At 45.6% G+C, this 14,512-nt stretch overlaps 1 protein-coding gene across 1 annotated transcript in view; it reads right to left on the bottom strand.

Moving 5' to 3' along the window:
* Positions 1 to 14,512, bottom strand: part of znf236 (zinc finger protein 236) — a 56,420-nt gene that overhangs the window by 32,102 nt on the left and 9,806 nt on the right. The window contains exons 7-15 of the mRNA XM_080857407.1: positions 13,104 to 13,232; positions 10,957 to 11,130; positions 9,449 to 9,659; positions 7,871 to 8,143; positions 6,239 to 6,442; positions 5,709 to 5,841; positions 4,140 to 4,400; positions 3,324 to 3,568; positions 1,370 to 1,471 (exon numbers count right to left, since the gene is read on the bottom strand). Of these exons, the coding sequence (XP_080713533.1) occupies positions 1,370 to 1,471; positions 3,324 to 3,568; positions 4,140 to 4,400; positions 5,709 to 5,841; positions 6,239 to 6,442; positions 7,871 to 8,143; positions 9,449 to 9,659; positions 10,957 to 11,130; positions 13,104 to 13,232 (1,732 nt within the window). The remainder of the gene's footprint in view (positions 1 to 1,369; positions 1,472 to 3,323; positions 3,569 to 4,139; positions 4,401 to 5,708; positions 5,842 to 6,238; positions 6,443 to 7,870; positions 8,144 to 9,448; positions 9,660 to 10,956; positions 11,131 to 13,103; positions 13,233 to 14,512) is intronic.

Here is a 14,512-nt window from a genome sequence, read left to right as displayed (position 1 = left end):
GAGGGTCTATATTGGTGACGTGTCTGCATCTTTTGGAATTATCCACACATCCACAATGGACACAACAGGCTTTTGCTACCAATAGATCACTGTACAATATGACAAAGCATCCATCACGTATGAGGACTGCATCCACGTGTGGACTGACACACAAACAGGTGTACCAGTGAGTGCTCTGCCAAATGCTAAGGTGTCAAACAGTAATTGCCAGACATTAGCATAATAACTCACTGCATTTATAAGACAGGGAGAAAGGGAGAATAGGTGTCAGCTGCATCTGTTTGTGGCAAACAGCTTTAATTTGAGTTCAGGCCACGCACACAGGTGCAGGAGGGGAGCTGCAGGAGGGGAGGTGTAGGAGGGGAGGTGCAGGGGGGAAGTGCAGGAGGGGAGGTGCAGGCGGGAAGTGCAGGAGGGGAGGTGCAGGGGGGAGGTGCAGGGGGGGAGTGCAGGAGGGGAGGTGCAGGCGGGAGGTGTAGGGGGGGAGCGGCAGGAGGGGAGGTGCAGGGGGGAGCTGTAGGGGGGAGGTGCAGGGGGGGGGAGGTGCAGGAGGGGAGATGCAGTGGAGTTACACGACGAGAGCAGTGAGAGGGACAGAGATGGACCGTATCCCACGCCATGACTAGACCAATCCAGATAGAGGAAAGGAGAGGAAGCCCATGGAGCGAGCAAGATAAGATACAATCAGTGGAGGTAGTCTAAAACAAGCATCCCTCCCAATCCATCAATGTCAAGCGCTCACCCCCTCACCCCCTCTCAGCACAATGAGGAGTGATATCTGACAGACAGATGGCTATTGTCATTGAGCCTGGCAAAGGCAGACGCGGCACCACTGTTTACACAAGAGAGTTGTGCCCTGGGCATGAAGTTCTACGTGATCCACTGCGTGTGCTGTGGGCCAGGGCTGCCTGTATGAGGTTGGGGAGGCCGCACTAATGGAACAGAGTGAGTCATGTTTTGTATTAGAGCTCTGGGAGGAACACCTTATTGGATTTGTGTTGTTTCAAAGGGAGATGGGGAGAGGGATATGACAGAGAGACAAACAGTGAATAACAGGAGGATAAAACATGGGGATGAAGAGAATCAGAGAAGAGAATCACAGAGGAGAGCTAGATCACAAGCCAGTGAGTGAGTGACCATGCAAGTGCACAGCGTGCAAGTTTGTGTGTATTGTGTGTGTGTGGGTGCATGTGTACTTGTGTGTTTGAGTGCGTGTGTGTGTGTGTGTGTGTGTGTGTGTGTGTGTGTGTGTGTGTGTGTGTGTGTGGGTGTGTGTGCGTGTGCGTGTGTGTGAGTGCATGTGTGTGTGTGTGCGTGCGTGCGTGCGTGCGTGTGTGCGTGTACAAGTGCATGTGGGTATGTGTATCACCTTGAGAGAGTGCGGGCTGGTCATAGACAGGCTGGGGCAGGGCTGAGGGGTCGTACTGACCCATGTTCTGGGGGAGGGTGTGCTGTGGCGCCACAAACTGGTCTGCAGGGGAACACAGGAGACAACACACCACATGGAAATTGAGAAAGCAAAACAAGGGCATCATAGCGATTGTGCAGAACCTCGTATTCTACATTTCACACTAAAACAGTTAAGGAGATGTTGAGTGTGACGGTGGCAAACTGCAACTGAGACTAACATTGGTAAGCTAGACAGTTAGGCTATGTCCAATTCATTTCTGAATGAAAGCAACAAACAGTGGCTGACTCCAGTGGGTTTTAATGTGCTATTGGACGTGTATTATTATGAAACATTTTCCCATGGAACCGCCACAAAACAATCCCTGAAAAACAGATCTAACAATGTGGACCAGAGTAAACACAATTATTTACCAAGGGGGACCTTTCTGCATTGTTCCTTCATGTCATGTCGACCTTTCCAGCTAGCAAATGTGCTGACGCTGAACGAGTGGAATGCTGAGGGGTACTGGGTAAGCTTTTGGCAATACGTCCTTTGGATGGCTACTGGCCTCGTGGCCTTTCAAGAAGAAGCCTTTGCTGCAAATGAGTGTCGCTGTGTATGACCACTTGCAAAACTGAACTCAGGTTCTCCGTCTCTTGCTTCTTCTCAACCCACGTGCCTTTATCTGCACTTCTTTTGAGAGAAGAAGAAGAAAGAAGTAGAAGAAGCAAGGGATGTTTTCTCACACTCAAAGTCCTCCAGGATTCTGTGCTCTTCCTCTTCATTGACAGGCTCCTTTAAGTGCAATGCCATCAGAGTTTAAGGTCAGTCCTTTAAAGTGGAACCATATTCTCTGAGGCTACAGGCTGCAGCCACACCTCATTCACACCACATTCCTCCTGCATTGCAATGGGTTTCCAACCTTCCTAGTGTCTACATTAAATATGCAAGGAAAGAATGAATCTGACACATTCTAACAACACTATGGATCACATTTTCACATCTTCAGGTGTGATGGGACCGATTATTTGATTCTTTGTTTTATGGTTCTGAATAATGTAAATAAATGAAATATCTGAAACCGACAAACAAGCTGAGCATATAGGCTAACAATCATGTCTTCAGATAACTCATTTAAGGCCTGTCAGCAATTTTAGCTGCTGATTACTCAACTTTAGCAATAGTCTGCAATAAGCTGCTTATGAACACATTATCCGTCATATCTTTTGAGACTCAATTCAAGTATTAAAGTAAACACCTTAAGAGTTCACTTTCTTCTTTTTCTGTCTCTTGTGTATCATTAGGGGGGAGCACACGTACATTCAAAGTTTTGGAGATGGAAAGTTTAAGAGAGCTTCAAACAGCCTTCACATGGCATTAACACAACCCTGATTTGTCTGTCTTCCTCAGAAAAACACCTGGCGGCTGTTGACCCAACCAAGGCCGAGTGAGAGCCTTTGAATGACTTCACTTGAAACAGAATAAATAAAACAGGCAATGTTACATTCCATGAGGCCATGTGATGCCCATCACTCACCTCACCGCACCACTTCTGTTTGCTATGGCCTGTTTGGTAACCCATGAACACATAGACATGCACGCACATACGCAAACACATGCACGCACGCACGCACACATGCACGCCTGCGCCCCCCCGCCACACAAACACACACACACACTGTTCTGGTTATTGCCTACAGGCAAGAGAAGATTGCCTCATTCTGACTCCAGAAGCAGAGCTCTTGCTCAAATCTACTTCACTGTATGTTTTTGAATCTGTTCTAATCAATTATACTCTCTACTCTCACCACAGCCTAAAAGAATAGCAGAGAAGATCAACAACGGCACCTGCAATAAAAGGCATATTTACTGGATCCTAAATCCATGGTAGTGTCATGTTGTTTTGTCATAGTACTATTCTCACGGATCTTACCATCGTCCTGCACCAGGCCTTCTTGGCTCAGCGTGGTCTGCAGCGCCACCTGCTGGGGGCCCCCCACCACCTCCAGCATGGCCTGCTGCTCCGACCCCACTCCAGAAGGTGGAGGCTGGAGCGTGCCGCCCTCGATCTCCACCTGCATGTCATGGGCCACCGCTGAGGTGGGGTCCCCCATGTGGTCCTCCAGCGAGGGGCCGTCTGAGGGGCCCTGTTGCTGGAGCTGCTGGGCCAGCTCGTACCTGCAAAGCCGATCAATTATGTGATCAATGTGTGTGATCAATTATTACTATCAACTCATTGTTAGCACACTTTTGGTGTGATCAGTTTCTGCAATCGCCATGACTGATTATGCTCTTTTGGTTTTTACTCTGAGCAAATAAACTGGATCATGCTGATATCTAGTTTAATATCAGTGCAAACTGCACCTTTTGCGCAATCAATTTCTGCAGTCAATTTCAGATCAATTGTTTTCAATTGTTTTTGTTTTTGCTCTTTGCCAATACACTGGATCATATTGATCCATACTGAAATGATGAGATGGTGTGTGACTGTGCAAAGTCTACATTTCCCTTTTGTACTGACAGCATGTAGGCGGGGATTTCAGCTATCAGCTCATTTCTCCACAGAGAATATCACACTACATAAAACTATATTTTACATCAGAAGACAAGAATCCATGGAATAGGCGATCACAGCGATTGAGGAAGACCTAGCTACAGCAGATTTAAGTCATGGAGGCATGGAACATGAAATACCTCCCTGCCAAACTGACCAGCTATCAATGCGAGAGGACTGCCTGTGCGGGCGTACCTGTGTGTTTTCATGTGCTTCCTGCAGTTGGGCGAGGACTTGAAGGTCTTCTGGCAGTAGGGGCACATGTAGGGTCGGAGGTCGCTGTGGGTGGTCATGTGCCGGCGCAGGCTGCCGCTGGTGGTGAAGGTGGTGTCGCAGATCAGGCACTTGTAGGCCTTGAGGCCGGAGTGGGTGCGGATGTGGGCCTTCAGGACCCCAGAGGAGGCGAAGCCCTTGCTGCACTGCACACACTTGTAGGGGCGCTCTCCCGTGTGGGACCTTGGGGACGCGAGAGGGGAACACAGTGGTATTGGTCAGCATGAAGCAAAGGGAAAAGTGGCTCCTGTACAACATTCTGACATGTGGATTAGGCTGTTCATCCAGCTCTGGATAGTCTCACCTGTGCATTGTCCTTCAGTCATTTTTACACAAGGCTACAACCCCAAAGTTCTCTGAAGCTCTCTGAGCTCTTGGTTCAAAGGACGTACACAGATAAAATGTCATTATTATTATTTAAAATCTGCCATTATCCAATGTGAACTTTAACATTTTATCATCATCTATGCATGGGACATGACCAAATGACTGATACGATGATCTAACTGTTCTGCAACACAGCAGCCTGCATACTGAGTTTGTTTTAGAACGTCTCATAATAAAATAATTACATTTGTGCTTATGTGATTCATTACAATAATTACATTTACGCTACCTGTGATTCTAGGGTGGTATTTAAAGCTCTGCGTTGGCCCCTGATAACCCACTTGAGTGTGCCCTTTTGTGTGAAAACAATGGTGAAATTTCCCAATACACAAAACACACTGGCAGAATTGAGCAGAGACTGAGAGTATGGATCTGATCTGTAAATGTTAGGAGTTAAGGGGCCTAGTCCTCTGAGGACACACAGTCTGCCTTTGGATTTGGGGGGAGGTGGGGGCACATCAATCGCCCTCGCTGAGAGAATAATTGTCACGGCAAAGGTTCTTACCAGGATGGCTGTCATAATCTTTAAGGTTAAGTTATGAGGGATTTTATTGGGGTCTCTTTTGTCACTCTTTTCCATTTCCTGTCGGGAAAGTGACCTTTATCACAACTGCGTTTTTCTCTCACTTTGGACTAAAATGGAAAAAAGGATGAAAATGAATCCGGTTGATGTGATAAAGTGAAAGGGGAAAATGACTTTCTGAGAACACCAATGAGTGGCTAGTCAATTACCCATGTCCTACTTTGAAAGGTTTCATTCTTACACTCAAAAAAAAAGTCTGGCTGTGAATTAGAAAATTCAAGCAGCTTGCAAAATGTTCCACGTGTGTCTTCCCACATGTGTAGTTTTTAATCTTAGGAACCATTACAAAGGCTAACTAAACCTCTACCTTATGTACCTATCCGTATAGCCAAGCAGTTTTTATAAACATGTGGGTGTGCACAATTAAAGAATGTTGTAGTGTTTTGATACAGACAACTTGCTTATCTACCCCAACCAAATAAACATTAAAATTAAATTAATTATACAAATATTTTAAGAAATCAACAATATAAAATCGTATTCATTCATAGTGCGCATTTGAGTCAGGGGGCATTCTGTACCTGACGTGCTGTTTGAGATGGCTGGACTTCTTGTAGGCCTTGTTGCAGAACGCACACTTGTAGGGGCGGTCGTTCTCCACAAGCTCTAGGTATGGTTGTAAGGACATGCGGGAGTTCTGGCTGTGAAGGAGGCCTGTGGAAGACAAACATGACAACATTAACATCGTACGCTAGGCCTTTATGACGTTTACTTTTTCTGTACAAGGCCTTACATCTCACTGAGATGGTTACTGACTCCAGAACAGTACATGTGGGTGTATGAGCATGATATTTGTTTCCTCACAGGTGTGTGTTCAGGTGTGTTTTAAGTGTATGAGTGTGAATGAGTGAGCACATCAACATGTGTGAACATACACACACTGAACTGTGGGTGCTGAAAGGATATATCTACAATATATAATTATGTATCTTTCTATCTATCTGAATATACACAGATATGGCTAAATATGTGTATTCAAGAATGTTAGTGTTAAGTGTAAGGTGTACAGCTATGTAAAGAGTATGATTGTGAGTGCTTGTGTCCATCGTACCCATGTCAGTGATGAGTATGGGCTCTTGGAGGGGTATGTCTGGGAGGGGCATGCTGCTCTTGGACACCCGGGCCTTGTGGGGCTTTCGTGGGAACTTGTGCTTCTTCTGCTGCATGCTCTTGAAGTGCGAGGCGATGTGCGTCTTGCGGTGACCCGAAGTGCGGAAGATCTTCTCACAGTGCGGGCAGGGAAACGGGCGCACACCTGACCAGAGGTGAAAGGTCACACAGATGTGAAGGTGAGGTCACTGTGAGCTCTTGGTCAAATACACTCCCACATGAAAATGCTGCTCTTCAACAGCCCCTCTTTTTCTAATAAAACCCAACATGAACACCACATTACTATTGTCCTTACACTCTGGGAAGGATATATAAATGAATCGTCCTTGGCAAGACACCATGTGTATGTTTTTCACTTAATGGTGTTGATTTTGCTCGGGTCTCAGCTGACAGCTGAGTAAATGAAAGCTCATCGGCGTCTTGAAATCGGAATCTTAATGAACAATTATGCACAGACGGTGCTGTCATTCTAATGAGGTGCGCAGCTCCGTTTCAACAACACCTGGGCTATTACACCGCGCTGAATTTCGCCCGACGTTTTTGCTGATTGCTTAGAAGCCCATGTGGGCTTGACAACATGCCTTCAAAAAGCCGATGCGGGCAGTCTTCCTTAACCTGCCATCACCAGGCTAATCTCACAAACAAACAATCACGAGAGCGCACATCAACATGAAGAACTGGGCTCCTCTGGCTGTGAGAGAAATTAAATGTGCCCCCCATGCTGGGGGAGAGATCGGGGGCCAAAGATGCCTTCCTGCTGGGAACAGGCTTACGCCTTCACTGCACGGTTGGAATGAGCTTTGCGCAGAAGTTGCCAGCTGAGTGAAATGATTATGCAGAAAAAGATGAACTCAGAGAAGCCAAAAACTTTGGAAAAGCTCACTTGGCTTAATCAAATGTGTTTCTCATCAGGCACCCTAGAATGCACCACAACTTTATCCCAATTATGTGGTGGCATAAGACTTACTAATTTGACCTAAAAATTGCATTATTATAGGGCAAGTTTGAAGCAGCTTTGAAAGAAAATAATCATTCAAACTAGAAGGCTATGTAGGCCCACTATCAAGTGGTTTTGATTGAAATGTTTAGAGATTTCAGTGTTATTTGAACAGGCTAATGTTCCTCAGATAGGTCCCACCTAGACGTAGTGAATGCTAAGTGCCCAGTTCCTCACCACTACCCAGGTCTTACAGCTGGGTGGGTATACATTTCTCTAAATACATTTACCATTACATCAATTGTCAAACAGCTACACTCTGAAGAATACCCCCAGAGAAAATGAATGCTAAAAATGGGCACAAACACATAGACACAGTTTCTCATTTTGTTTTGTTGTCCATGGATCAATAAACAGGGAAAATAATGAATGTTGTTGGCATACACACAGTTCCACCTTTGGAATTGATTTCAGGCCTTCTGACTAGACCGTAGATCTGACTTGAAATGAAAGTCATTGTTGTGTCAAATCAAATTATTTTCATGTCTGTTTCTCCCCTTTTTTCATGAATGTTTGCTGTTCTATCTCTCCGTCTCCCCCACTCAGTGAACCCAGCCCTGAGCCCAAGGCCCTCACCTGTGTGCAGGCGTGTGTGCACCTTCATGCTGCCCGAGGTGGAGAAGCACTTCATGCAGAACTGGCACTCGAAGGCCTTGATGCCCGTGTGCGTCTTCATGTGGGCCGTGAGGGTGCTCTTGACGGCGAAGGCGCGGAAGCACTGCTTGCACTTGAAGGGCTTCTCGTGCGTGTGGATGCGGATGTGGCGCACCAGGTCGCTGGGCTTCTTGAACTCCTTGGAGCAGTAAGGACAGCCGTGCCAGCGCACGCCGTTCTGCTCGCGGATGGTGCCTGTGGAGGAGGAGGAGGAGGAGGGGGAGGAGGAGGAGGAGGAGGAGGAGGAGGAGGAGGAGGAGGTGGGGGTGGGGGTGGAGGTGTGTGTGGGGGGCGGGGGGTAATGGTGTGCCACAGGTGGATGGAAAGCAATAATGTCAGCGAGTTCATATCTGCACACATGTGAGTGTACACACACACACACACACACACACACACACACACACACACACACACACACACACACACACACACACACACACACACACACACACACACACCAATGCACACACTCACTGCTCACAGCTGGTGAAATAAAGAGGGTATTTAGGCAGGGGTTATGCAGGGGTGAATCGCAGCTACAAAAAACTGAAACCAAAATAAATGAACAAAAAACAAGAATTCAACCGAAAACCTGGCCAATGTTATTGTCATTACTAAACCAACACTTAAATGGATGCCATCTGTGAGATCATTACCAATGTCTTTTAGACACCCGAGGGCATCGGCACTGTGAGGAACACAAAAAGAGTGTGTTGCCCTGAACCCAATTTTAATCAGTGCCTTCATTCTTCAACATGACAGAGGGCGAATGCCAATACAAACTCCATCTCTTTCAGGCCCTTCCCATCCCTATAACGTTCTCACATTCACACTCTGGAACCGAGGTATTGCCCGTGTTTTACACATTGTCTACATTCCAGCAAAGCCCCTAGCAGTACAACTGGAATATCTGACACTGCTGTTGGTCCAGATACAAGCAGTCACCAGCAACCATAGGTGCATCGTGTAAAATAATACACTGTTCTCTTCACACCTCAACAACAGCCAACAGTGCCGTGCCTGGACGGTTATTCCTTCCATTAACATGCAGATTGTGTGAGACAACTGCAGTGGGACTAATATTCTTGCCAATTAACTGGTGTCCATGTTTACAAGGACAACTCCACTGATCCTGACGCCTTTCTAGAGGAGGCTCTCAAGAACCTGTGGCTGTTAGGGGACAACTGCTACTTGTTCAAGGCACAGATCATTAAACCATACTGTTATACCCAGGACACATCTAGAATGTATTCAATGGACACTTCACAAAGGCTACGGCAGTTACCACAAGGACATTTGGATTACAGACCTTGGGCTAATTAGGTTTTTTTTAATCAATTACAGGAGAGTTTTTCAATTTGTAACTGCAGCTGTCATTTTGGGCAGGCACACACACACACACACACACACACACACACACACACACACACACACACACACTGAGACACCCTACTAGCCCATCTCCCCATGTGGTCAGAGAGGGATGAGAGAGATGCCTACCTGGCATTTGATCAGGCTTCTTAAAGATGCTCTTCTTCTCCTTCTTCACGAGCCTCTCAGAGCCAGTGGTCTTCCTGATGGCAGAGACGTTGCCCCCCGTTGTTTGATTCTGCATGCCACCATCAGGCCTGGGCAAGACTGGCACACCACTGCTGCTCTGGGTACTGTTCTGCACTGGGATGGCACTCAAGCCACTGTTCTCAAGGGCTTGCTATGGACAGAAGTTCAATACAAAAATAATAAATTAACACTTTTTTCAGTTATAGATATTCATCCTGTGAAAATGTTGAGGCAGACTCTGTAAAATGTGGTCAATAGCTTTGAATAAGCTTAATCTGATGACAAACGAGTTTCCCCCGATATGTGCTTTGCATTGATCAAAACCCTTAATTATGGACCGAGTTATTAATCTTAGTTGAGATTTTCAGCTGCAAACTAATGAGGACTGTCTATGTCTGGGTAGACGCATGTTCAAAAGACACACTGTAAGCCAAGAACAAACTGTCACCATGAAGAGAGCAGGCTGCGCAATGGGGGGGAAATGACAGCTTAGATCTTAATAATAATCATTATTTCCAACCAAAAAAAACTAATTGTAATGGAGACCTATCTTTTTTACAATCATGAATGAATCGTGTTTTTCAGCTGAAAGACTGAGACGGAAAAAAAAACAGTGGGGGAATATGAAAGCTGACAAATGATTAAAAGGGTAATGGAATAAATCTCTTCACCCCCACACCAACACGAGAAAGAAAATCATTGGCCATTGTGAGCTACTATAAAGGCGGTATTCAAACAAATGGGGAGAATAATAATCTACCAAGAGCATTCTTTTAAATCCCTAAAAGATGGCATGGCCATGCCCCCCATACAGACTGAGAGGTTGATTACTGCCAACGGGCATGATCTCAGAGGCGAGTGTTCTGTTTCTGCTACAATTATCAGGGCTCTCTTAAACGCACTGGCGGAAGAGGTGTTCCCGTTTATAGCACTGGCGGGGCCATTGACCTCTTTCTCATCAGGCAAATATATCTCTTGCATAATGTCTTTTTAATGCTTGCATTGCCTCTACTGCAGCTGAAAACTTTTAATGGTTGCCCCATTGCACATAGAGACACAGCTATTCATTATTACTAAAGAGAATAACAAAACAGCAATCAGATGCATCAGTTGCAATCAGTCCACTCAAATGCCAAGGTCAGGTAAGAGGAACTGTTCATATGTATATGTAATATATGTATTCATATGGTTCACAATGTCTGAGGAGATGTTTGCCTTCTATTTATTTATCTGTAGAAAAAAAAAACAGTAAAACCCAACAATGATGCTTTAACTTAAATAGAACAGAAGAGTTCTTAAAACCAACAAGTTTTGTAGCTCCAATGTTTGCATTTAAGTTTTTGGTAATACAAAAGCAGATGCGAGCAATTCTTCAAGACTACCTGTGTACATGAGAGTGTGTGTGTGCGCATGTGTGTGTGTATGTTGTTGCTCAAAGAAGGCCGAACCTGCAAGATGTCCTGGTTGATAGCCGTCTCCATGGCGATTGCCTGCACTGGGGGCTGGGTGTGGGTGCTCTCCCCTGTGACCTGCTCGGAGAGTTCCAGAAGCTGCTGGATCACGTCCGTCACCCCCTCTGCTCCCTCTGACCCAGACACGGCCTGACTGGACTCCACCGCCTCCTGACGGAACACAACACAACACACACATGCAAGATTGTTAGGGCCTGATTTACTAACAGGATTGCGCCCATTTCTGGCGTAAAATAGCGGTCGTAAACATAAAACGGTATTTACTAAGGGGGCGCATTTGAGTAGAGTCGCATATTAACGCTTTGAGGGTGTGTACCTGCCAACAGGTGGGATGGCACGGAAACGTGGGTGGCAACGTAGGCGTGAAGCGCACTTTAATGGGAGGAGTGCGCCTAATGATGTATTGCGTGGTATTTACTAAACTGCCTGGCGAGTGCACGTCTCTGATTTGCGGGCTAATTCGCCGCCTCATAAAAGCACGTCTTAACCAGGAAGCGCATTTCCATTGAGTCTGAAAACGTTGATATGGCAGCAGTTATAAGAGCAAGGCGAAGAAAAAAGACAGAGACAGCGCACAGAAATTATTTTTTCAACTCGTATAACACATTTTCAGTTAAGCGAACCACAAATCATTAGACGGTACAGGTTAACCATCTTGGTTAGCCACGCAATATTTCAATTACTGAACCAGATCAGAGACGACATCGAACCCTCTAACCGGAGATCACATTCCATTCAATCAGTTGGTAAACTCCGGACAACATTGCAAATATTGGCATCGGATCATTTCAAACAGTTATAGCATCAGCAGTTGGTATATCTCAGCCTTTACTCAGCCAAATATTCACCAAGGTACTCGACGCATTGCTACGGCGCACTGGTCAATATACAGTGGTCTGTCCATGACAGTTTTATCTTCCGGAATAGTGCCATCTATGCATGATTGAGCAACAGTGATTTTGGAGAGGCCTGGCTACTTGGTAAATGTATTTGTTTCAGTGGGGATATATTGTAGTGAACCCATGTCCCTTGTAGAACGTATTAATCTCGCCATGTACACATCTATATTGTTATAATAGACAGTTTATGCATTAATGCCACCAATAGCATATTATTTATAATCGTGTTCTTTTAAACATCTCGCTGTAGGTGATGGCGGGCAAAACAACAATATAACCCATTGAATCAGGTTCAGTGATTGAGCAAACGTGAACCAATATATCTATCCTCTTCGCTGAACCTTAGTTTTTTCCTCCTCGAATCTCCATGGTGGCAGTAACTTGCAGGCAATTTCTCCAGTCTTTTAACGATGCGCTAAATAATGATTGCCCATCGCGGATCTGGCTTGATAAATATCACGGAAAATGCGGGGAAACACCATGCGTTAATGTGCGCCTGGTAAAGGCGCAGATTAAGCTGTGGTCGCAAATCAATGTTGGTAAATCAGGCCCTTTAAAGGGCGGAGTAAGCACACAGTGCCCAGCGCGGATGTGGTTTGATAAATACCACGGAAAATGCGCAAAAACCTCGTGCGTTAATGTGCGACCGCAGATTAAGCAGCGGTCGCATGTTAGTAAATCAGGCCCTTAGTTTTTGAGAGCTTACATACATGCATCTGCCTCCCATTAGATACATTTAACACACACCTGCCCTAGTCGCCCCCCCCAAAAGAAAACATTATTTTGTAGTCCCTTCACCTGAAACCAACTTGCATTGCTAATTGACTTGATACACCAAACTATCATTACACCTTCCTCCACAGTAATAACCTGCAGCGATAAGGAGGGGCTCAAACTTGATGATTTGAGCAACCCTCAACAAGGGCAAGTAACTCTCAGACTACATTGTGTGTTTGTGTTGTTTATCTACAAAGGTCTTCATTTGTCTGGTTGTGTGTGTGTATGTGTCTGCGTGTGTGTTGTTTTTCTACAAAGGTCTGCATGTGTCTGCTTGTGTGTATGTATGTGTCTGCGTTTGTGCTGTTTTTCTACAAAGGTTTGCATGTGTCTGTGTGTCTGTGTGTGTGTGTCTGCGTGTGTGTGTGTGTGTGTGTGTGTGTGTCTGCGTGCGCGTGTGTGTGTGTGTGTGTGTGTGTGTGTGTCTGCGTGTGTGTGTGTTTTCACCTGAGTGGTGGCAGGCTCCTCCACTTCCACCACTGAGATGTGCATCTTGCTGATGTGTGCGTTAAGGCTACCCAGCTTCTTGAACACACAGCTGCAGTCCATGCAGGGGAAGAGGGCCACTCCTTTTGTCTGCGGGGAGAGCAGGGGCAGGGGCATTGGAATACGTGTTAGTCTGAGGCCTGATGAATGACCACCAGTGGATTTACTATCAACACCCATGGATCAATAAACAGTGGAAATAATGAATGTTGTTGGCACAGTTCCACCTTTGGAAATTTATTGAGGCCTTTTGACTAGACCATAGTCAAAAGGCCTCAGAGGACAATGTTATGGAAATAAGAAGAAGACTATATCCTGGAAGTCAACGAGGACAACTGCACTGACTCATAGATTATCCTGTACTGTGGAGAAATGTGTCGACAAGCGAGTGTTTTGACACACACACACACACACACACACACACACACACACACACACACACACACACACACACACACACACACACACACACACACACACACACACACACACACACACACACACACACACACACACACACACACACACACACACACACACACACACACACACAAACACACAAACACACACACTGGGTGAGAGTATGCACAGCTTGCCACTCAACATATCCACCATCAGTGCACGAGTAAGTTATGCATGGAGCAGCCTCACCGCGCTTGAGTCTGCCTGCCCTAGTGGAACTGAAGGGCACTTGTGAGAAAAGCATGCATAACTCAACCGCTCCGGCGCTCAGGGGAATTGGAGAGCACATTCAAATACCCATCAATTCATTTGTGTACAGGTATAACTAACGTGCACAAAAACATAATTTCAGTTCCCCCCCCACATCAGAATTGATTAAATAAAACCCAGGGAATGGATGCTCTGCATAATTACAGAAATTAGTAAACACAGATGTCAACATATAAACATTACAGAAACAACTTGATGTTGTCTTTTTTGGAAAATCAGAAAAAAACACGGTCAGTTTAACTGCTTAAGTGTCAGTATAGTGGTTGTTTTGGTGGTTGTGTTATAATACTAGGTTGTTGGGTATGAGTTTTTGCATGTAGCAGAGAGAGGTCTGGTCGCTGTAAGAAATCCCCAACCAATACAGCACACGGAACATATCTTTTCCAGCGTATAACTAAAATAAAAATAAAAATTTGAAAACCTTAACATTCATATACCTATCTGTGAACTGAAGCAGCGAGAGAGAGAGAGCGAGAGAGAAAGAGAGAGTGAGAGAGAGAGAGCGCGAGAGAGAGAGAGAGTGAGAGAGACGGACAGAGAGAGAGAGAGACTGGCAGAGTCAGAGAAAGGAGCTAAATAGATCAAGCAGCCTGAGACAGACAGAGCCAATACAAACAGCACAGAGGAGGAAGAGGAGG

This window comes from Sprattus sprattus, assembly GCF_963457725.1.
Source record: "Sprattus sprattus genome assembly, chromosome: 19".
Taxonomy (NCBI): Eukaryota; Metazoa; Chordata; class Actinopteri; order Clupeiformes; family Clupeidae; genus Sprattus; species Sprattus sprattus.
The sequence above is the reverse complement of the archived record's forward strand: the minus strand, read 5'-3'. Positions and strand labels throughout refer to the sequence as shown.